The sequence below is a fragment of the Rana temporaria genome, chromosome 2, assembly GCF_905171775.1.
Source record: "Rana temporaria chromosome 2, aRanTem1.1, whole genome shotgun sequence".
NCBI lineage: Eukaryota > Metazoa > Chordata > Amphibia > Anura > Ranidae > Rana > Rana temporaria.
Window position 1 is genome coordinate 32,423,873 of NC_053490.1, and position 24,133 is coordinate 32,448,005.

The 24,133-nt window shown below is 44.5% G+C and overlaps 1 protein-coding gene across 2 annotated transcripts in view; it reads right to left on the reverse strand.

The window, feature by feature from the left end:
* The window catches only part of UVRAG (UV radiation resistance associated), a 162,029-nt gene that overhangs the window by 54,620 nt on the left and 83,276 nt on the right, over positions 1-24,133 (reverse strand). For both annotated transcript variants that reach the window (XM_040340027.1, XM_040340026.1), the window contains exons 7-8: positions 12,929-13,034; positions 9,115-9,241 (exon numbers count right to left, since the gene is read on the reverse strand). In XM_040340027.1, coding sequence (XP_040195961.1) covers positions 9,115-9,241; positions 12,929-13,034 — 233 coding nt within the window. The remainder of the gene's footprint in view (positions 1-9,114; positions 9,242-12,928; positions 13,035-24,133) is intronic.

The following is a 24,133-nucleotide window of genomic DNA, read 5'->3' on the forward strand; positions in this document are numbered from 1 at the left end:
AAGGTTCTCCTCTACACATAGTAACGCTGGAGCTCTGTCAGTGTGACCGTCGGGTTCTTGGTCACCTCCCTAATCAAGGCCCTTCTCCCCCGATCGCTCAGTTTGGTTGGGGGGGGGGCAACTCTAGGAAGAGTCCTGGTGGTTCCAAACGTCTTCCATATACAAATAATAGAGGGCACTGTGCTTATTGGGACCTTAAATGCCGCAGAAATTTTTCTATACCCTTCCCCCAGATCTGTGCCCGAATACAATCCTGTCTCGGAGGTCTACAGACAATTCCCTCGACTTCATGGCTTAGTTAGAGAAAAAGAAAAAGGAGGGCGCACCGACCTAATGCATTACCACCAATTTGTTTTATTAAAACAGAATATAAGCAATAGTCCTACTCACAAGGAAAGTTGAGTAAGCGCTTATCAGACAGCTTGACTGGACCTTGCGGCACTTGCCAGTGCACCTGGACGGCTGACGCGTTTCCGGGGCATACCCCCTTCCTCAAAGCCTAAATGGTCCGTGGTAGCCCTCTCCTGTATGTCCTCATTAATATAGGTGTGTGTGTGAATATGTGCACATACGCTGATGACTTTTAACTGGCAGACCACACCCCTCCCATGGGGCCCTACCCACCCAAGGTTCCACACCTAGAGGACAGCCACAGCTGACGTGTGCAGAGGGAGACACCCCATTAGGGAATCAGTCCAGAGGGCCCCTTGGCTCTCAGTAGTCAGCTGCAATATTAATACCCTTATTACTTTGGGGGGTAGTGTTGGAGCCACAGGGAAATAGAAAGGGTGAGCACAAAATACTATAGGGGGCTCACCCCGTCTATTTCCCTGTGGCCCCTACACTACCCCCCAAAGTAATAAGGGTATTAATATTGCAGCTGACTACCGAGAGCCAAGGGGCCCTCTGGACTGATTCCCTAATGGGGTGTCTCCCTCTGCACACGTCAGCTGTGCCTGTCATCTAGGGGTGGAACCTTGGGTGGGTAGGGCCCCACGGGAGGGGTGTGGCCTGCCAGTCAAGGGTCATCGGCGTTGGGGGCCCTCGTTGCACATATTCACACACACACACACACCTATATTATTGAGGACATACAGGAGAGAGCTACCACGGACCATTTAGGCTTTGAGGAAGGGGGTACGCCCCAGAAACGCGTCAGCCGTCCAGGTGTCTGAGGTTCCACTGGCAGGTGCCGCAAGGTCCAGTCCAGCTGTCTGATAAGCGCTTACTCAACTTTCCTTGCGAGTAGGACTATTGCTTTTATTCTGTTTTAATAAAAAAGAATAGTGGTAATGCGCCCTCCTTTCTTTTTCTCTTTGTTTTTATCCATATGAACACCCTTTGTTCTGTGGAGGGCCGCAAGACTATAGAGTTTGCCTTGAGATCACACTGCAGTACCGGGTTTTGGCGAAACACCAGAGCGCAGGAGGATTTTGTGTGTTAGTTTGTGCTCTGACATGCACGGTTATCTGTGGGACCTTATATAGACAGGTGTGTGCCTTTCCAAATCATGTCCAATCAACTGAATTTACCACAGGTGGACTCCAATCAAGTTGTAGAAACATCGAGGATGATCAATGGAAACAGGAGGCACCTGAGCTAAATTTTGAGTTTCATGGCAAAGGCTGTGAATAGTTATGTAAATCTGATTGTTTTGTTTTTTATTTTTAAATAAATTTGCAAAGATTTCACATTCTCATTATGGGGAATTGAGGAACATAATGAATTTAATCCATTTTGGATTAAGGCTGTAACATAACAAAATGTGGAAAAAGTAAAGCGCTGTGAATACTTTCCGGATGCACTGTAATAAAGAACACACATCTCATTCAAAAGGTAGTGGAGGAGGGAGAAAGGGAGGGGAGAATATGGTGGCTGGTGGGACTTTATATGAAACATCACATATGGGTAGGTTGAATCAAGAAAAAAGCATTAATTTTATTAGATAGTATAATTGAGCATAATACATTGGTGGCATCAATAAAAAAATCAATGTATGGTACAGAAGATGGCATACAACATGATTGGTAATCACATACATAAAATATCACATGATTGGTAGTCACACATAATATCATGGGTAACATAATAAAATACACTATTATACATGATAATTGATAAACCAGCAATGAGCTCAGAGATATAAAAAAATATAAAATTAGTTTATGATTCAAACACATCACAACCCATGGTAGGTGCATGACTGCTGAGGCATATCAACTAAAAGAGGGGCTTGACGCATTTCGTGGACTTAATCCACTCATCAGGAGCAGGCTATACAGTAATAGCACCTCAAAAGGGTGAATACTTTTGAAAAAAGTTGTTCCAACACTAAGGGACTTGCATAACTAATTTTATAGAGACATTTGTTGTGTTTTGAAGCCCAGTTTGATTTGTTTTTTTTTCCCCCTGAATTGTTGCTTGTACAGCGATAAAGTTCAAAAGTCATATCTTAGACAACAATGATGGGCTTTTTAAAATAACAAAAAATAAAAAAATTATGAAATAAATAAAAAAATGATTTAGAAGTTATGCCGCGTACACACCATCACTTTTTGTGATGAAAAAAAACGACATTTTTAAAAACGTCATTTAAAATGACTGTGTGTGGGGAAAACGTTGTTTTATGTCTTCTGAAAAACGACAAAAAAAATATTCGAACATGCTTCAATTTTTTGTGTCGTTTTTCAAAACGTCGTTTTTTGTGTCATTTAAAATGATAGTGTGTGGGCAAAACGACATTTAAAACAACGTTTTTAAACACGCGCATGCTCAGAAGCAAGTTATGACGGGAGCTTGAATGGAACAGAGTGCCGTCGTACGTGCTGAACGTAACAGCGCTTTGCTAGATCATTTTGAAAAAACGATGTGGTGTATGCTACGTCGTTTTTTAAAATGAAGTTTCAAAAACATTGTTTTTTTACATCACATAAAACGACCGTCTGTACGCGGCATTAGATGTCTTTGAAAGCAAAAACCACTTCAGTAAAGAAAAAGTAAAAAAAAATAAAAAAATATTCCAACATATGGTATTTTATTCAAATATTTGCAAAAAATGCACTGAATCATTCAGGGGGGAAAGCCATGGTTTAATAAAAACAATGCAAACACACACAAAACAAAACTGAATGCAACGAGTTTCAGTTCATCTAACATTTGTGCGAAAAAAATAAAAATAAAGTTGTGAAATGGTCAATAGATTTAGAATGGTTAAAGGAGTTCTCCAAGCTAAAACTTTTAACCCCCGCTGTGCCCGGGCTGTAAAACTATACAAAATAAACTCTCACTTACCTGCCTACGATCCCCCGTTGTTCCGATATCGCCGTCCCGTTCTCCGGTCCCAGTCTCTTCCACTTCCTGCGGGTCGGTGACTCACAGTGCGCTCAGCCTATCAGCGGCCGCAGCAATGTCCCGCCGCGGCCGCTGATAGGCTGAGCGCACTGCGAGTCACCGACCCGCAGGAAGTGGAAGAGACCGGGACGGCGATATCGGAACAACGGGGGATCGTAGGCAGGTAAGTGAAAGTTTATTTTGTATAGTTTTACAGCACAGGCACAGCGGGGGTTAAAAGTTTTAGCTTGGAGAACTCCTTTAATTAACCACTTACTGGTGTCAGAATAGGCCTTCTGCTCTCCAGTTGTTGGAGAACTAATGGCGGCGGTATATCCAACAAACTGAAGGCCGATAAAGTATACTACAGTTTGCAATAGCAAAACAACCAGGAGTAACGCATTGCAGCGGTTGGGCCCAGGTGTTAAAGTGAACCTGAACTTGATTTGCAATGGTATAGGCAACATCTGGAATTGTTAATTGTGCATAAGCGGTACCCTGAAACTCTTAGGGCCCTTTCACACGGAGCGGATCCGTATTGATCCGCCCCGTGTGTGTCCGTCGGCTCAGCGGGGATCATCCGTAAATCCCCGCTGAGCTGTCGGCGGACAGGGCGGTCCCCGCACACTGTGCAGAGACCATCCTGTCTTTCCTCCGCTCTCCCCTATGGGGAATCGGATGAATACAGACCGTGTGTCCGTATGCATCCGATCCGTTCCGCCGGACGGAAGAAAAATAGGGTTTTCTTCCGTCCGCAAAAGCGGATCTTTGCGGACGCGGATGTTTGCGGACTTGTAAAAAACGGACCGTTTGTCCGTACATGTGAAAGGGCCCTTACTGTTTTTGTCTTAAATACCTCCTGATTTTCTACTGCTACATCCTCATTTCTTTACAGCTGCAGTGTAAATCTAAGGCACTGTTCCCTTTGATTGCTTGTCTCATTAGATTTAGAGTGAGATCCAATGATTTTACTACTGTGCTGCTTGCTCACTGTGCTCCTTGCTGGAGAGGAAGCTGTACAGAAGGACCTGTAGTGCGAGGATCTCCCTGCTTCAGTAGATTTGTGCTTCTTTCACACTCCTGCTGCTTATAGATTATTATCCCAATCGGTCCTTAGTAGGGTTCGGGGGAAAAGCACTGACATGAGGAAGCAAAGCCCGGCTTCAACTGGCCTCCTCCATACAAAGATTCAACACAAAGAAAAGCAGACTAAGAACCAATTCACACTATAATGCAGTGTTGCTGGAGCGATTCAACCGCTCCAGCCACTCTGCGTTGCCGGCTGTGCTAGGGGGCAGTGTGGTGTACGATTAACCGCATTGCACGGTTCCCTTTTTTTGTCCCCCATTTTGCCAGCTTTATTTGAAGTGTACAAAAACGTACACTCCATTCACTGCAATGTTGGGAGAGCGCTGCGCTGCCTGACATTGCAGTGTGATTCGGGCTGGTGCGCTGCGATAAAATGCAGTGTCTGCATTTTAGTGCAATGCTAGGCTTCGCTACAGTATGAACAGGACACATAGGAAACAATCGTTTCCCGTGTGTCCCTGCTGTGGTAGACATTTTAGTATGCTATAAAAATGTCTGTTACTGCATGTAGCGTGAATTGGTCAGTCAAGTCTGTAATGGGGGGGGGGGGGGGGGGGGGGAGGAGGAGGAGATCAGCTGCAAGGAGACCACAGCCAATACTAGAGACTATGGGGGGTTATTTACGAAAGGAAAATCCACTTTGCACTACAAGTGCAAATTACAAGTGCAAAGTGCACCTGGAAGTGCAGTCGCTGTAAATCTGAGGGGTAGATCTGAAATGAGGGGAAGCTCTGCTGATTTATCATCCAATCATGTGCAAGCTAAAATGCTGCTTTTTATTTTCCTTGCACGTCCCCCTCGGATCCACAGTGACTGCACTTGTAGTGCAACATGGATTTGCCTGTCGTAAATAACCCCCTAGGGTTTCTAACTGTTCTAATCCCAACTTCTCAAAGTTTTGCCATGAGTTATACTTTAAAGAGGAGCTCCAGTCTTCCCCCCAAAATAATGAAAGTCAGCAGCTACAAATACTGTAGCTGGTGATTTTTAATATAAGGGCACTTACCTGTCCAGGTATCCAGAGATGTTGGCACCCAAGCCAATTCTTTAATCGGCTTTGGGTGCAAGCGCTGGGCATCTAAGACAAGGGTTACCTTCTGTGCATGCATGAGTCGCGCTGCACTTTGTGAATGGCCCTGCAGTCTTCTAGGTAGTGCATGCGTCTCCCAGAAGGCTGGGGGTTGAGGGGGTGCCGAACTTCCCTGTAGATTCCCACGGTGATCTGGCCGCAAAGTGGGAGCGGGTACCTGTCAAAACCAGGTACCCGCTCCCCCAAAAAATGCCAAATGTGGCCAACAACCAAAGCTTCCCCTTTTTTTAGGTGGCGCTCCGCTTAAGGTAACAATCAACGTGACTGTGTGGTCTCTAAGAAAATCAAAGCGTCAGTTCCTAAGAGAAGAGCCATACTCGCCTCTACTGGCACATCTTGCCACTCCCTCTGTTGGTTTCTTCAGCATTCACACCTCCTGGAGTATTGGGATACCTGTGTTCCAAGCCCCACACTTTGGCCCCTTTCTAAAAATCCTATGTCGCTACAGAAAACAGCAGCATGCAGGGGCTACAGATATCTTATTCCAGGAAGTGTCTTGCCGAATGTCTAAAGCAGGGGTCTCAAAGTACCGGCCCGCGGGCCATTTGCGGCCCGCGGACCGGTTTTAAATGGCCCGCGGGTGCCGCGGAAGTGTAGATCGAGGTGCATGAAGAAGAGTAGCGAAGGAAGCGTCTGTCATAAGTTCACTTGTCTCTCATGTCACACTGCTACTCCCCGGCGGCCCCTCCTCTCTTCCATCCCCGTTTGCTTGTGACATTATCTGAGATGGACGAGAAGAGAGGGGGGGCTGCCGGGGAGTAGCAGCGTGACATGAGAGACAAGTGAACTTATGACAGAAGCTTCCTGCGCTACTCTGCCTTTGAAGAAAACAACAAGTAAATGCTGACCTGTGCCCTGGTGTGCTCTCATGTGCCCTGATGTGCTCTCATGTGCCCTGATGGTGCCCTAATGTGCTCTCATGTGCCCTGGTTGTGCCCTAATGTGCTCTCATGTGCCCTGATGTGCTCTCATGTGCCCTGATGTGCTCCCATGTGCCCTGATGTGCCCTGATGTGCTCTCATGTGCCCTGATTGTGCCCTCATGCGCTTTAATGTGCCCTGATTGTGCCCTGATGTGCTCTCATGTGCCCTGATGTGCCCCATGTACCCTGATGTGCTGGGCTCTGTACATCAGGGTACCCTGTGCCCTGTCCTGATGTGCTGTGCCCCATGTGCCCTGATGTGCTCTCATGTGCCCCATGTTCCCTGATTGTTCCCTGATGTGCCCCATGTTCCCTGATTGTGCCCTGGTGTGCTCGTATGTGCCCTGATATGCCCCATGTGCTCTGATTGTGCCCTGATGTGGCCCATGTACCCTGATGTGCCATGGGGAACATGAGAGCACATCAGGGCACAATCAGGGAACATGGGGCACATCAGGACATGGCACATCAGGGCACAGCACATCAGGACAGGGCACATGAAACAGCACATCAGGGTACAAAGCCCAGCACATCAGGGTACAGGGTACATGAAACAGCACATCAGGGTACATGGGGTACCCTGATGTGCTGGGCTTTGTACCCTGATGTGCTGTTTCATGTTCCCTGTACCCTGATGTGCCATGTGCCCTGTCCTGGTGTGCTGTGCCCTGTCCTGATGTGCTCTCATGTGCCCTATGTTCCCTGGTGTGCCCCATGTTCCCTGATGTGCTCTCATGTGCCCTGGTGTGCCCCATGTGCCCTGATGTGCTGTGATTGTGCCCCATGTACCCTGATGTGGCCCATGTACCCTGATGTGCTGGGCTTTGTACCCTGATGTGCTGTTTCATGTGCCCTGTACCCTGATGTGCCATGTGCCCTGTCCTGATGTGCTGTGCCCTGATGTGCCATGTCCTGCACTGTGCCATGTGCCCTGTCCTGATATGCCCTGCCCTGATGTGCCGTGCAACCTGATGTGGCCTGTTGTGCTGTACCCCTATGTGCTGTGCTCTGATGTGCCCTGTACCCTGATGTGCCATGTGCCCTGTCCTGATGTGCCATGTCCTGCACTGTGCCATGTGCCCTGTCCTGATATGCCCTGCCCTGATGTGCCATGCAACCTGATGTGGCCTGTTGTGCTGTACCCCTATGTGCTGTGCTCTGATGTGCCCTGTACCCTGATGTGCTGGGCTTTGTACCCTGATGTGCTGGGCTCTGTACCCTGATGTGCTCTGTGCACTCATGTGTGCTGTGCCCTGTTGTGCTTTACCCTAATGATGAGTGGTCAGTGTGTAGTGTAGTGGTCAGTGTGCAGTGTAGTGGTCAGGGTTAATAATGTGTTCGCTGACACCAGTACTGTTTTTGAAGTTTGAAAGTTTGCATGCGGCACCCCATGGGATATGGAAACTTGTCTTGTGGCCCTCAGGTAATTTGAGTTTGAGACCCCTGGTCTAAAGACATAGATAGAGCCTGCAGTGCTGGAACAAAAGGGACGTTTGGACACAAGGACACCGGAGAGGCGAGTATAATGGTTTGTCTCCTTCAGGAATTTGATTTCTTTAGTGCCCTCAAGGTTTCTTTAACCACTTCAGATCCGGAAGGTTTTACCCCCATCCTTACCAGACCATTATTTGCGATACCGCACTGCATTGCTTTAACTGACAATTGCATAGCTGTGCGACGCTGTACCCAAATAAAACACATCCAATAAAAAAGAAAAATAAAATCCAATTTCTTCATCAATTTTGGCCAATATGTATTCCCCTACATATTTTTGGTTAAAAAAATCCCAATAAGCATAAATTGATTGGCTTGCATAAAAGTTATAGTGTCTACAAACTACGGGGTATGATTTATGGACTTTTTTTTTCAATGTTTTTACCGGTAATGGTGGCGATCAGCGATTTTTAGACAAATCTGACACTAAATTCGTTTTTGGGGACCAGTGACACCAATAAAGTGATCCAAAAAAAAAAAGGCACTGCCACTGTATAAATGACACTGGCAGGAAAGAGGTTAACACCAGGAAAGGGTTAAGTGTGCTCCTAGGGAGTGCTTTCGAACTGTGGGGGTGAATGCCGTGACTGGAGGAAAAACAGAGAAAACATTCCTCTATTCGCCTCAGAGCCGAATAGAGGAATCATGTACAGGTACGGAGTTCTGCCAAAAAAAAGCCAGCAGCTACAAATACTGCAACTGCCGACTTTTAATATATGGACACTTGGCTGTCCAGGGTGCCCAAGATGTTGGCACCCGAAGCCGATCTCTCCCTCGGCTCTTCGGAAAGGGAATCAGGACGTGAAGCCTCGTGACTTCACTTCCTGGTTCCCTACTGCGCATGCGCGAGTCGCACTGCATGATCTTACTGGTCCCCGTCTTCTGGGACCTGTGCGCCTCTCAGAAGACAGTGTGGGAGACGGAGGAGGGGCCAGACATGGCGCAGATCGCCGCGGATACTGCGGTGATCTATGCCTGGAAGTGGGAGCAAATACCTGGACTACACAGGTATTTCAGGTCTGAGGTTTACAGGCAGTTGCTATTTTTTAATGGATAGCACTAGTGGCTCATTGATTTATTTTACTTTCTGGCCACACTTCAGCTTGCTCAGTGCAATCGTCGGGGTCACTGACCAATAGAGAGGTGCAGAAAAGACAAACAAAACCAAAAAAAAACAATATTTACTCACATCTAACGTTCAGTGCATTACGCTCCTTATGTAAAAGCTCCACCTGCCGGCCCAATGCTTTCTTTTGCCTCTCCAGTTCATCCTGGAGGACCAGTATCTTCAGACGTAAACACTCGCTCTCTTTTTTCTAAGGGGAGATCAAAGCGCTTAGCCTTAGAAGATGGAGACAGTGGACAGATGACTTGAATACCTTTAATTTTTTTATTTTTGTAGCATCCCTTTGCACATTGAAAACTATGAAAAAGGTCAAGTTTTAAAAATATTGAAAATCGAATTCTGAAAATGACATCAACATAAAAAAAAAAAAAAAGTAAAAGCAACAGTGTACAAATAAAAATGAAGAAACAATAATAGAAAATACATTTAAAGTGCCCCCCCCCCCCCCCCCATGCAAAGGCCACCGCATGCGTCAGCCCCGCACGCAAACAGCGACCGTCCCACACATATGAGTTATCACCGCAAACGTCAGATCATGGGCAGTAATACTAGTACCAAAGCTCCTGTGGTGCTAAAAGTGGTAACCTGTAAAGGTTTTTTAAATCATTGCCTATGGATAGTAAAATTGTCGTTTGTCACCATTGCACGAGTGTGTGCAATTTAAAAGCGTGACATGTTTGGCATCTATTTACTCAGTGTAACTTCATCTTTTACCAAAAAATTTGATTATGTATTTTTTTTGCATTAAAACTCAATACAGGAAAAAATTGCAAAACCCGCTGATTTGCCAATTTTCTAGGGCCCCTGCTTATAAATAAAAAATAATAATATCCATCTATATCTTATATATCTATATATCTATCTACACACATACATATACACACACACTTTATCGATAGATATATCTATAGATTGATGGATACATTTTAGAGCTGCACGATTCTGGCTAAAATGAGAATAGCGTTTTTTTTTGCTTAGAAGATGGATCACGATTCTCGCAGCGCAACATCTTACACAGTAAAACAAAACAAAAAACAAAAAAAATTGGGCTAAATTTACGGTTTCTTTTTTTTTATTATTCATTGTCTTGTATTTTTTCCCAAAAAATTGCATTTAAAAAAAACCGCTGGGCAAATACAGTGTGACATAAAATATTGCAGCAATTGCCATTTTATTCCCTAGGGTCTCTGCTAAAATATATATAATGTTTGGGGTTACGAGTAATTTTATAGCAAAAAATATTGATTTTAAAGCGGAGGTTCACCCTAAAAAACATCTATGAACCATCCCATACAGCATACTTGCGTCAGCTATAGTATGTTTTTTTTTTTTTCCGCTGTATTTACCGTTTAATCCTTCAGTTTCGCTTCAGACTCCCGTGGGGAGTAGGCGTTCCTATGAAGAGGGGAACAGGATTGACGTCCGGCTATGGCGCGTCACGCGTTCCGAAAATAGCCGGAGTAGGACTCGGCTCTTCACGGTGCTATACGGCGCCTGCGCACAGACTAGGAGCTGACTGCGCAGGCGCCGTATATATCCGAGTCCTATTTCGGCTATTTTCCGAACGCGTGATGCGCCATAGCCGGACGTCAATCATGTTCCCCTCTTCATAGGAACGCCTATTTCCCCGCCGGAGTCTGAAACAAAACTGGACGATTAACCGGTAAATACAGCAGCAAAAAACAAAAAACAAACAAACAAACAAACATACTATAGCCGACGCTAGTATGCTGTATGGGATGGTAGATAAAGCAAATTTTTTTTTTAGGGTGAACCCCCACTTTAACTTAAAGCGGAGGTTCACCCTAATTTGTAAGTTAGCGTTAAACACAAGTGCTCAGTGTATCTATTGAAAGTTCGCTCTTCAAAAAATGTTAAATCGATTCCATACCTTTGTTTTCTCCTTTGAACCAGGCACTTCCTGGTTTGGCTCCCGCGGGACTGGGCGTGTCGCTTCGGCTGCGATCGTCGCATTGATTCCTGGGATTACTTAGCAATGTCTCCTGGACGCACAGAGCGACGCTGCCCAGGAGACGATTATTTTGCCCAGCAGAAGAACTCTCGCGTGATGTCGTCACAACAGGGCGTGTCCTTTACAGGACGCCGGCCGTTGTGATGGCAACTGTGTAGTGTTGACGGCGCCGCTCGCCGTCAACACTGCACATGCGCGGGATAGAGCGGTGAATGCTGGGACATCAGCATTCACCGCATCCCGGAAAGAATTTGCTTGTGGGCTTCAGAGTGCCCGCAAGCAAGATGGAAGCGTCCATCCTATATTTTTAAAAATAATCTTTTGCGGCTGAATCAGAATGCTGGCGGCTACAATACTAGGACACTCAAGTACCCTATTATCTAAGGTAAGAGCGCCAGAAGCATCTGAAAAAAAAAAAACGTATTCCCGCGGAACCCCCGCTTTAAGTGTCAGAAAAAGATTTAGACTTTAAGTGGTTAAACTTCCTGCATTTACACACAGAAGTTTGATCTAAGAAGGAAGGATAGTTAAGAATGAAGGTTGGTTACAATGTTTCATGTTAAAAACTTGGCAGACTGCCCAGATTTTTTCTTTACACACACACGGATATTTTCTTTCGACAGCCAAGGGCCCTTTTCACAGGGGCAGATCCTGTGATAACCCATTGCTTACATATCCACTTGCTCGGCGGGGATCGCTCCGTTGATCCCCGCTGAGCTGGCAGATGACAGGGTGGTCCCCGCACACTGTGCAGGGACTGCCCTGTCAGATCTCTGCTCTCCCCTATGGGGGGGAAATCGGATGAACACGGACCGTCTGTCCATGTTCATCTGATCCGCTCTGCAGATGGATGGAAAAATAGGATGTTCCTCCGTCTGCAGAAACAGAGCATAGCGGCGACCGATGAGATCGGATGTCATAGGGATACATGTCCCTTTTTCATCCATAAACAGATGGATGAAAAAACGGACATACTGTCCGCTGGTGTGAATAGGGGCCCAAGTCTCTCCACTTGTTATAAGAAAGAATCAGCAAACTCTGCATTGGAGATTGTCAGGGGGGGGTTGAATCGAGATCACAATTTTTTAATGATTAATTGTGCAGCTCTAGTATATATATATATATATATATATATATATCTCTATCACACACACACACACACACACAATCTATAGTATAAAAAAAAACCTTGTCTTCAAGTGGTCATGAAAATATCAAAATTGAATTCCCTGATGGGTAAAATATCAGTCTGGAGGAGTGAAGACCAGTGGTTCTCAACCTAAGTCCTCAAGTACCCCCAACGGGCCATGTTTTGGGAACTTCCCTTAGATAAAATAGCTCTTATCAATACCATGTACCGTATTTATCGGCGTATAACAACATGAACCCTAACTTTAAGAGGGAAGTTTCAGAAAAAAAACACTTTCCACAGCCCCCTGTGTATAACACGCAGGGCACAGTCTACCCTCTATGTTCAGGGTAAAAAAAAGTGAGTGTTATACGCCAATAAATACAGTAATTGATATTGATTTAAAGCAGCTGTGCAAAGTAAAGGAAAGGAAAATCTGAAAACATGGCCCGTTGGGGGTACTTGAGGACTGAGGTTGAGAACCCCTGGTGTAGACCCCCCTAGGTAACCCCCGCTCATGATGCTGAGCCTCAATAATTGAAAGAACTGAAATGCAATGAAAGAGGCAGTCAGGCTGGGGAGGAAAGTACTAGATGTTGGACATCCTCCATCCAGGAGGCTAGGTGGGATCCATCTGATCTGCTGCAGTCTCTAACATTGTGAGAAAAGCCATTTCAGTACAGGACAGGAGTCTGTACAACTGTGCAAGACTGACAGGAAGGCCGGAGTTCAACGTTATAGTAAAGTTCGCATTCGCTGCCCAGAAGAAATCTCACCAGGTCGTTCCTCGATGAAGAAAGGCGTAATTTCTCTTCAATCTTCGTTCCAATTTTTTGAACGGTCACTTGGGTCTGCTTGATTGCACACTGGGCCCGATGAAGCCTGCAGAAGTAAAACCATAGAAAATATAACAGAGGAAGTGGACACTCTCCAGACTATATTGATTTCATTTTTGTTTTTCTGCTCATATACTTCATGTTTGCTTCATAACTCGTTCAACTATGCCATGTTGGCAGGGCACCCGGATACGCAACACAAAAGCAAAAACCACGTCAAAACATCTTCCAAACACACAATAAAGAGACCTTTGATTTGGTAAAAATTCTCTACAAAAAAGGTAGACGACCTTTAGGCCTGAAATCTGATCCAGAAAGTTCTATAAAAAAAAAAAAGGAGGCAACACAAAATGGATTTTCAGATTTGAAGGAACAGTTTATGACAAAATATTACTTTATCATACAAACTCAATCCTCCAGCCTTTTGGCTAACGGAATCCACACTAGAACATTTAACCAACAAGAAAAAAAGTCACGTACTGAAAGGGCTGTACAAATCCACCCAGAACACCGGAGCCAGGCCGTCCGACCCAAGGGCCAGGAGACTGATAATAGCAAATGCCACAAACATTTTGGAAGCTGCCATTACCAAACCGACTACTTGGCTTCTGGGGTCTGTCCAGTTCCAAATGAAAAAAACATGAATTTTAAAGACCCCAACAATGAACTTCTGTTATTTTCTCCCCTATGATCTGAATAAATAAAATATATATATATATATATATATATATATATATATATATATATATATATATATATATATATATATATATATATATATATATATATATATATATATATATATATATACACACACAGTGTCTTGAAAAAGTATTCATACCAACTGAAAATATTCCACATTTTGTCACATTACAACCAAAAACGTAAATCTATTTTATTGGGATTTTATGTGATAGACCAACACAAAGTGGCACATAATTGTGAAGTGGAAGGATTTTTTATTTTATTTTTTACAAATAAATATGTGAAAAGTGTGGCGTGCGTTTGTATTTAGCCCCCTTTACTCAGATACCCCTTAACTAAAATCTAGTGGAACCAATTGCCTTCAGAAGTCACCTAATTAGTAAATAAAGTCCACCTGTGTGTAATATAATCTCAGTATAAATACAGCTGTTCTGTGAAGCCCTCTGAGGTGGTTTGTTAGAGAACAGCATCACGAAGGCCAAGGAACACCCCAGACAGATCAGGGATAAAGTTGTGGAGAAGTATAAAGCAGGGTTAGGTTATAAAAAAATATCCCAAGCTTTGAGCATCTCACGGAACTCTGTTCAATCCATCATCCGAAAATGGAAAGAGTATGGCACAACTGCAAACCTACCAAGACATGGCCGTCCACCTAAACTGAGAGGCCGGGCAAGGAGAGCATTAATCAGAGAAGCAGCCAAGAGGCCCATGGTAACTGAGGGAGCTGCAGAGATCCACAGCTCAGGTGGGAGAATCTGTCCACAGGACAACTATTAGTCGTGCTCTCCACAAATCTGACCTTTATGGAAGAATAGCAAGAAGAAAGCCATTGTTGAAATAAAGCCATAAGAAGTCCGGTTTGCAGTTTGTGAGAAGCCATGTGGTGGACACAGAAAACAGGTAGAAGAAGGTGCTCTGGTCAGATGAGACCAAAATCTAACTTTTTGGCATAAAAGCAAAACGCTATGTGTGGCGGAAAACTAACACTGCACATCACCCTGAACACGCCATCCCCACTGTGAAACATGGTAGTGGCAGCATCGTGTGGTGGGGATTATTTTCTTCAGCAGGAACAGGGAAGACGGTCAGAGTTGATGGGAAGATGGATGGAGCCAAATACAGGGCAATCTTAGAAGAAAACCTGTTAGAGTCTCCAAAAGACTTGAGCAGAGGTTCACCTTCCAGCAGGACAACAACCCCAAACATACAGCCAGAGCTACAATGGAATGGTTTAGATCAAAGCATATTCATGTGTTAGAATGGCCCAGTCAAAGTCCAGACCTAAATCCAATTGAGAATCTGTGGCAAGACTTGAAAATTGCTGTTCACAGACATTCTCCATCCAATCTGACAGAACTTGAGATATTTTGCAAAGAAGAATGGGCAATAAAATCCCTCTCTAGATGTGCAAAGCTGGTAGAGACACCCCCAAAAAGACTTGCAGCTGTAATTGGAGAGAAAGGGGGTTCTAGAAAGTATTGACTCAGGGGGGCGCCATACAAATGTACCCCCCACACTTTTCACATATTTATTTGTAAAAAAAAAAAAAAAAAGTAACTATCATTTTCCTTCCACTTCATAATTATGTGCCACTTTGTTTTGGTCTATCACATAAAATCCCCCAAAAATACATTTACGTTTTTTGGTGGAACATGACAAAATGTGGAAAGTCAAGGGGTACAAATACTTTTTCAAGGCACTGTATTACTGAAAATGGTTTTCTCACAGGGGAGACCTGCACAGATCATCAGTGCCCACCTCATCAGTGCCACCTCAGTTAAATTTTTTTTTTTTTTGGTTTTTATTAGCAAAAAAAAAAAAAAAACTTGTGGCGATTAAATAGCACCAAAAAGAAAGTTCTGTCGCAATAAATATTTTTTTAAAATAAATTGCGTTTGGGTACAGCATTACATGACCGCGCCATTGTCACTCAAAGTGTGACAGCACTAAAAGCTGAAAATTGGCCTTGGCACGAAGGGGGTGAAAGTGCTCAGTATTTAAGCAGTTCATTACATTCTTTTCTGTATTAAAAAATAAATAAAAATATGATTTAAACAGAAATAGAAGGAACAATGTAAATTAAACAGTGGATGAATTGCAGGGATGATATATTTTTTACATAGTTATTTTTGGTCTGGCTTGGATCAAGGTAACTTTGTCTGAGGTGTGACAATTTAATTCCTGGAATACCTGAGGTGAACTACTATGGTGGGGGGGGGGGGGGTCACACAGCCATTTCCCTCAAGAATGTTCAGACAGGTTTTTTTACTTGCACTCACCTGGGTCACAGACCAGTGGACTCAGTAGAGGAAATAATTGCGCGATGCGCTGTTGGCGAACAATAAGTGACAGGAATCTGGAGTAGCAGATTAACATCAAATTTTGTGTGATGGTTGGCAAAAGTTCAACTAAACTTTAGCTGTTACTAGGTACCGGCAAATGCTATAGCCGCTAGTAATAATTACCACCTTCTTCTGTTGGCGGGGACAGCTTCCTCCGCTGAGAGAACGCAATGGCTCGGCGGGAAGGATTCCCCCATCAACACTGTCTGTCCGTGGTTGCAGGAAAAAAACTTGCTTTGTGTATGGCCTGCTGGGCAGCTGTCGCTTGTTCTGGTGACAGGAATGTTGAATTTTCAAAAGGTTAGATTACGTTTTTTTTTTATTAGGTCCGTCGAACAATGTATGTATTTATTGGCGTATAACACTCACTTTTTTACCCTGAAAATAGAGGATAAACTGTGCCTGCCTGTTATACGCAGGGGGCTGTGGACGTTTTTTTTTTCCTGAAACTTCCCTTTTAACCGCTTAAGGACCGCCTTCTGCACATATACGCTGGCAGAATGGCACAAGCACGTACAGGTACGTCCTCTAAGTGCCCAGCCGCAGGTCGCGGCGCGCTCCCGCGACCCGGTCCGAAGCTCCGTGACCCGATCGCTGCTGGAGTCCCGCGATCGGTCCCCGGAGCTGAAGAATGGGGAGAGCTGTGTGTAAAACACAGCTTCCCCATTCTTCACTGTGGCGCCGTCATCGATCGTGTGTTCCTTTATATAGGGAATCACAATTGATGACGTCACACCTACAGCCACACCCCCCTACAGTTAGAAACACAGATGAGGTCACACAACCCCATCAGCGCCCCCTTGTGGTTAACTCCCAAACTGCAATTGTCATTTTCATAGTAAACAATGCATTTTTAGCTGTGTTGTGTCAAAATTGTTGCTCTATTTTTGTTTATAGTGCAAAAAATAAAACCGCAGAGGTGATCAAATACCACCAAAAGAAAGCTCTATTTGTGGGAAAAAAAAAATTAGTTTGGGAGCCACGTCGCACGACCGCGCAATTGTCAGTTAAAATGACGCAGTGCCGAATCGCAAAAACTGGCCGGGTCCTTTAGCTGCCTAAAAGGTCCGGGTCTTAAGTGGTTAAAGTTAGGGTGCGTGTTATACACTGATAAATACAGTAGATCGATTTACTGTCTCGATCTGCCCTGGTGACAAATAGTAATACAACCTGACAGAGGTTCTAACCTCTCGCCACCCCCCCCCCCCCCCAAAAAAAAAAAAAAAGAAGGCTACACTAAACAATTATGAGCACAAAGATGGAGGTGGAGGGTTTTAGGAGTGCAGGTGATAACTGGTTTATTCATCTTGTATCCCCTTCAAGCTTTACTTGCTACACAGCGCATAATATTACACAGCGGTAGGTCTCCTAACGAGCTGGAATTCCCTTTAAAACCACCCAGACTCTGAAATGATTATGATCCTATTTAACGGTAAAGCGGGTGTGTTCGCATTTCTCAGGAACGCTGTCTAGACAGAAAAGAATGACAATTTCAGGTGTGAAAAGCGACTCGCAATAATAGCAAGCGCAAGCTATGACACCTCGTGTGCTTTCATCAGGACTAAACTAAAAAGGTGTGAAAGGGATTCCGATATGACTGAAAGTGGAAACATTAAACATTTATGCCCACAAAATGATTACAGGGAGCGAATTCGTAAGCGATTTGTACGCGGAACTGAAAAACTGCATATTTGTTAACCAGTAGACGCTTGGAAATTTTTAAAAGCATGAGTTCATCCGTGTTATGATGGCCATACACACTACAATAAACGATTAATTTCTAGGGCTGTGGAAATGATTTAATTCATCGATTAATCTTTAATTTTTTTGATCGATCAAAATTCTTTTGATTGGTACTCACCTCTCCGCCGGCTTCCGGGTCTTCAGGGAGTTCCGTTGGAGATCCAGTAATGTCACGGACACCGGCGGGTCTTGCCGTGTCCATCTAAAGGGCTCCTTTGCTGTGCCTTCATATCTGCATGCCGGCGGGACCTTACTATCTGCCACACGCAAAGGGCTGTTACACTTCCCTCTATCACTTCCCTCTATCAACCTGGGATTCTACAGCCAATCCAATGGGAGTTGTGATCGTTCCCTTCACGGGACATCTACATGCCGACGGACTGATGTTAACCTCTCCTCATCTGGATTCAGCAGTGGTATCGTTGTGCACATTTTTATACCAGTATCATACTTAGCTACATGTTTTTATGACTGCTTTTGGTACCGTTTGGTATTACTCGCACCATTTTTACAGTTTATGTAGCTACATCGATTTTATCTCCAGTGCAATATTTGGTTACCTACTTGAAGACTATAAAAGTTTTAATGCTATTCCCATTGAGCGCTGCCTTTGTGTGTTTTTTGTATCCCGCTATCCATGTTTCCAGTGGTTGGTAGCTGCACTGGGAATCAGCCTGCAAGGAGATCAGCTAAAAGTAGTTGGATCTGTATGTGCGTTATAATTAATCGAAATTAGTCGATTAAAAAAAAACAAAAAACGATTAATCGAACACAAAAATTTTGATCAGTAACAGCCCTATTAATTTCTGATCAATCTAGGATCTATAGCCAACAACCCCTTTTTTTGTTTACAAACATTTTTATTGAAGCATAAGGTCATAGTATAATTATTTACCAGTGGTAAAAAATGAACAAGTGAAAGAGTAATTTACATAATACATTACATACAAGTAAAGATATATCTCATGGGAGAATGTATACAGATTTATACGATCTCCGTGGGGGAGAAAAAAATAGAATAAAAAAAATAATTAGTGGATGTGCTTAAGCAGAATACCTGTAATGGATTTTACATCCGTAGTGAGGCTTCCCACAGAGACCATTTTTTTTGGTGTAGATGCATAGTGTCATATAGCGTGTGGTGTATTCTTTCCGATAATTTGATATTTTCCATGCGGTTAAGAATTTGAGGCCATGGCACATTGTTTGAACGCCAGTTGAAAGCTATGGCCCAGTGGATTGCGCCAAGGAGAGTGTGGGTTAATCTGGAACTTGCAATTGGTATGTCTTGAATGGGAGCAAATAGAAGGCACATTTGAGGAGTTATTGGGATTAGCCAACAACCCCTTTGATCAGTGTACCATACACAGGGAAACAGATTATTATCAAATACGTTCATAACGAACAATCGTAGTTACTGATTGCATCTCTGTTTCCACCATGTAACCTCCAAATCTGATCAATTGAAATACGATTGTATTCACCAACAAAGCATCTCGTTGCTGCAGATAGAGGCAACATGATCAAATCGGAATCTGTCTGTACTGGCAGCTCTGGCTAAAGAGGACAGAAAGCAGTGGAGACTTCATATCCCCAGACCATTGGAAGGGCTTTGCGGGAGCCTTGACAGTTTAGGATCACGGGAGGAAAGTACAGTGGGGACCGGCAGGGTGGGGTCATGAGGGGAGGGGGCAGGGCCGGTGCTACCACAAGGCAAACTAGGGAGCCGCCTAGGGTGCACTGCTGCCTAGGGGTGCCCGGCCACTGGTTTCACTCCGTGTCTGCATGTTCTGCAGGCTGCAGCATGCAACTAACTCAGTCTTAGGCAGCTGGGCGCAATGCAGCACTGGAGCTAGCACTAGAGGAAGCAGAGCCGATGCTTCCTGTATAGTGCCGCCTCCTGTCACATGGGCAGGGCAAAGGGGGTGGAGTCAGGGGTAAAGCCAATGGGGGCGGCAAAATTAGGTTTTGCCTAGGGTGTTAAAAATCCTTGCACCAGCCCTGGGAGGGGAGATGTTAGGTAATCTTTAGGAGGTGCACCGAAATTCGACCGCTAAAACATTGTCCGAAAATGATGTTATCTGCATTTTGACGATCTGAAAAACGCACGTGATTTTGCCACTTTCACACCACTTTACCGTTCTTATGGTGTGTTTTCATAGGTCATGCGACTCAAACTGCATCAAAAACAAACACGGGCTGCACATCATGTTCTGTGTTTGAAATATAAACCAGGAGTTTGCCTAACACATGTTGCCTGTTTTATTATCCCCTGCATATATGTAAATTGGAATGTTTATATTTGATTTTTCTATGTATTTTATATGTAAAACTGAGAAATAAAGTTTATAAAAAAACAAACACGGGATGATTGATGCGATTTCAATGCATTTGAACAGGGAGGTGCATTTTTGGTGTGCTTTTTTTTAAAACCGGCTTATGGCTGGCCACTGCACATGTACTGCAGCAGGGCGGCGCTCTGCGCCAGATCATGTATTTAATAGGTTTTTGATTCATTGAAGTTCATGGAACCAAAAGCCAGAAAAAAAATCCCTGGTCCGTTCCATAAAATGCACAGATGTGAACTACATCCATAGGAAACCATGTTACATGGACTGTAGTGTGTTTCTGCAAAACTGAAAATGCACTTAAAAAAAAAAAAAAAGGCATAGATGTGAACCAGTCCTCAACGCCTTTGATCGCCCTAGATCAGTGATGGCGAACCCTGGCACCCCAGATGTTTTGGAACTACTTTTTCCATGATGCTCAACTACACTACAGAGTGCATGAGCATCATGGTAAATGTAGTTCCAAAACATCTGGGGTGCCAAGGTTCCCCATCACTGCCCTAGAATTTGTTAAACCCTTCCCTGCCAGTGTCATTAGTAGTGACTGATCAGTGCTTAAAATATGCACTGTCACTGTATTGTCCTAGATTGTAAGCTCTAATTAATTGCTTGCCGACTGCCCACCGTCGTTTTACGGCGGCAAGTCAGCTCCCCTGCGCGAGAGCACGTAATATAACGTCGGCTCTCGCGCAGGCCACTAGGGGCGCGCGCACGCCCCCGACTCCCGTGCCCGGCGGGCACGATCGCCGCCGGGCACACGCGATTGCTCGTTACAGAGTGGGGACCGGGAGCTGTGTGTGTAAACACACAGCTCCCGGTCCTGTTAGGGGGAGAAATGCTCCCCCCCCTTCAGTTAGAACACATCCAGGGAACATACTTAACCCCTTCCTCGCCCCCTAGTGTTAACCCCTTCCCTGCCAGTGGCATTTTTACAGTAATCAATGCATTTTTATAGCACTGATCGCTAAAAAAATGCCAATGGTCCAAAAAATGTGTCAAAAGTGTCCGCAATAATGTTTTATCCTCATTTTATACCGGATACACCCGAGGGAAACCTCAGACTGGTGAAGCCAGTGAGGAGGGTGAGAGGGAGGGAGTATCAGCATCACGCCAGGCCGATATACTGATGTCCTTGATAGGGCAGTGGTCATCAACCCTGTTGTCCTCAGGGCCCACTAACAGGCCAGTTTTTATGTATCATTTTGGGGAGATGCAGACTAGAATACTCCAATCACTGAGCAGCAAATGATATCACCTGTGATGTATTTCAGTTATCCTGCAAACCTGGCCTGTTACACCCTGTACACACGATCTGGCTTTTGCCCGACCAAACTCTGATGGAATTCCATTGAAGGAAAAGATAACATGTTCTCTATGTAAACTCCGATGGAATTCCTCGGAATAACCGATGGAAAAACTCAGATGGGCATACACACGGACGGAATTTCCGAAGGAAAAAGTCAGTCGCACTTTTTCCATCGGAAATTCCGATCGTATGTACGAGACTTTTTTTTTTGTATATAGCATAAAAATAAAAAACTGCAGAGGTGATCAAATACCACCAAAAGAAAGCTCTATTTGTGGGGAAAAAAAGGACGTAAAGTTTGTTTGGGTACAGCATCGCACGACCGCGCAATTGTCAGTTAAAGAGACAAAGTGCCGTATTGCAAAAAAATGGCCTGGTCATGAAGTGGATAAATCCTTCCGGGGGTTAAAGTGGTTAAGTCTTACCTTGGGGAGATGCAGACAAGAATACTGCAATCGCCGAGCAGCAAATGATATCACCTGTGATGTATTTCACTTATCTTGCAAACCTGGCCTGTTGAGCCTCATACACACGATCGGATTTTCCACGGACAAAGCGTAGGACTTTTGTCCAAAGGGCGTTGGCCAGGAACTTGTATTCCATACAAAAACGGCAAATAATGGTCAGCCAACAAACATGAAACAATGTGGTTTTTCAGCTCTTTAGCGCCACCCTTTGGGCAACTTCTGCTAATGTTGTTTTATGGTGAGCATTGCTTCTGAGCATGCGTGTTTGTACTTTGGAGTTTTGTCCAACAGGACTTGTGTACACAAGAGTGGAAAATCTGACAACACACATTTGTTGGCAGACAATATCAAAGCATGCTATCCCACATTTGTCTGCGGAAAATCCGACAAATATTGTCCGATGGAGCATACAAACGATCAGATTTTGAGACAACAGCCTGTCATCACACAATTCCTGTCGGATAATCCGATCGCGTGTACCAGGCTAACTTGGTTCCGGAGGACAGGAGTTGAGAACCACTGCTCTAAGACCCCTTTCACACTGAAGCGTTTTTACAGTGTTTTAGCGTTAAAAATAGCGCTATTAGAAATGCTCCTAAAAACGCTCTCCATGCATCTCAATGGACCCTTTCACACTGAGTCCTGCAAGCAGCATCTTCGGAGCAGCTTTTGGGTGCTGAAAACAAGCTTCAAAAACGCCCCGTCTCCATTAAAATAAATTAAAAAAGGGCTGTGAAAACGCCTTACCCTTTCACACTGAGGCACTGCAAAAACACCCTAAAACGTTAGGATGTTAGCGGGGCTTTACCACTGGACAAGGAAACCACACTGGCATGCAAGTTGAGTGGGGGACCCCCTGCCCCCTCGTGTGTACTACTTCCTAATATACAGCGGTCTCTGCTAAGGCTGCATTCACACCTGAGCGTTTTGTCGTCTGAAGCGCGACGCTCAAAAACGCTAGAGGGGAAAAAATACATTATTCCCTATGGAGATGGTTCACATCTCCACGCCAATACGCCTGACGCCGAACGACTGAAGCGCAAAAATTTCCGGACCCTTTTTTGTCGCGCGTATCGGGCGGTTTGGGCGTTTTTGAGCGTTTCCATTTCCCATAGAAAGTAATGGAAACGCTTGATTCAAGCGACCTGCGCGACAACGAGCGTTTGCTACGGGTGTTTCGTCGCTTTAATCAATAGAACTTTTCACCCAGGCAGAAGATAAAAAAAATCTACCAACATAGCAACAAGTGATGAAAAGATGATAATTTTTCCTATTGGCTAAAATAAAAAACGTCGAAGTACAAAAACGTCGGACGACGTTGTATGCAAACGCGCAAATATGCATGAATACGCGCGACAAAACGCCGGAAAAAAACGCCCGAAAAACAACCGAACGGCCTACGCTCAGGTGTGAATGCAGCCTTACTGTCAGACATTGTGTAATACTGTTAGGGAGGCATTCTGGGGACCTTTTCAGGCTGATAAAGTTGAAGGTCAGCGCAATGTGTCCCAATCTTCAAAACTAAAGCGGACGTTTTATTGGCGACGAGCTGGAGATCTATTTCATAACTTGGTTGCTCTCACGTTTTCGGAGTTACACCCTAGTTTGCAGCTAGGCTGCGATTACATTTCACCTCAGTTACGCCGTTTGTTTTAGCCATTACTATGTAAGAAATCTATTATACAATTATCCTGCATTTCTGATATCAGCAAAGTGCGCAGATCAGATTCCGCAGATTACTTTTGTTTTCGTTTTTTTTTTAGTTGAATCCGTCTTTGCCAATCCAGACCTCCACCGGCGTATAAACTTGCTTCACGTTCACTTGCCGGCTGCTCCATCCATCCAAGGGAGTGAAAGCAAAGCCCTGTGTTGCCTACAAACTGATGAACTCACAGCTCACCCAGGGATATGGACTCAAATGTGAGGAGCGCAGCAATTAGCGCCTATCTACCCTTCTAGATTGCAAGCTCTAACGAGCAGGGCCCTCTGATCCCTCCTGTATTGTGACTGTACTGTCTTCCCCGATGTTGTAAAGCTCTGCGCAAACTGTTGGCGCTATATAAATCCTGTATAATAATAATAAATAATAATAATAATCTTTTTTTTTTTTTTTTAAGGCTCTGGGTGCTGAATGGAGCAGAATGGGATCATTAACCACTTCCCATCCCGCCTATTGACTTATGACGTCCACAAGGTGGCTCTGCCATGCTGGGTGGACGCCATATGCGCGTGCC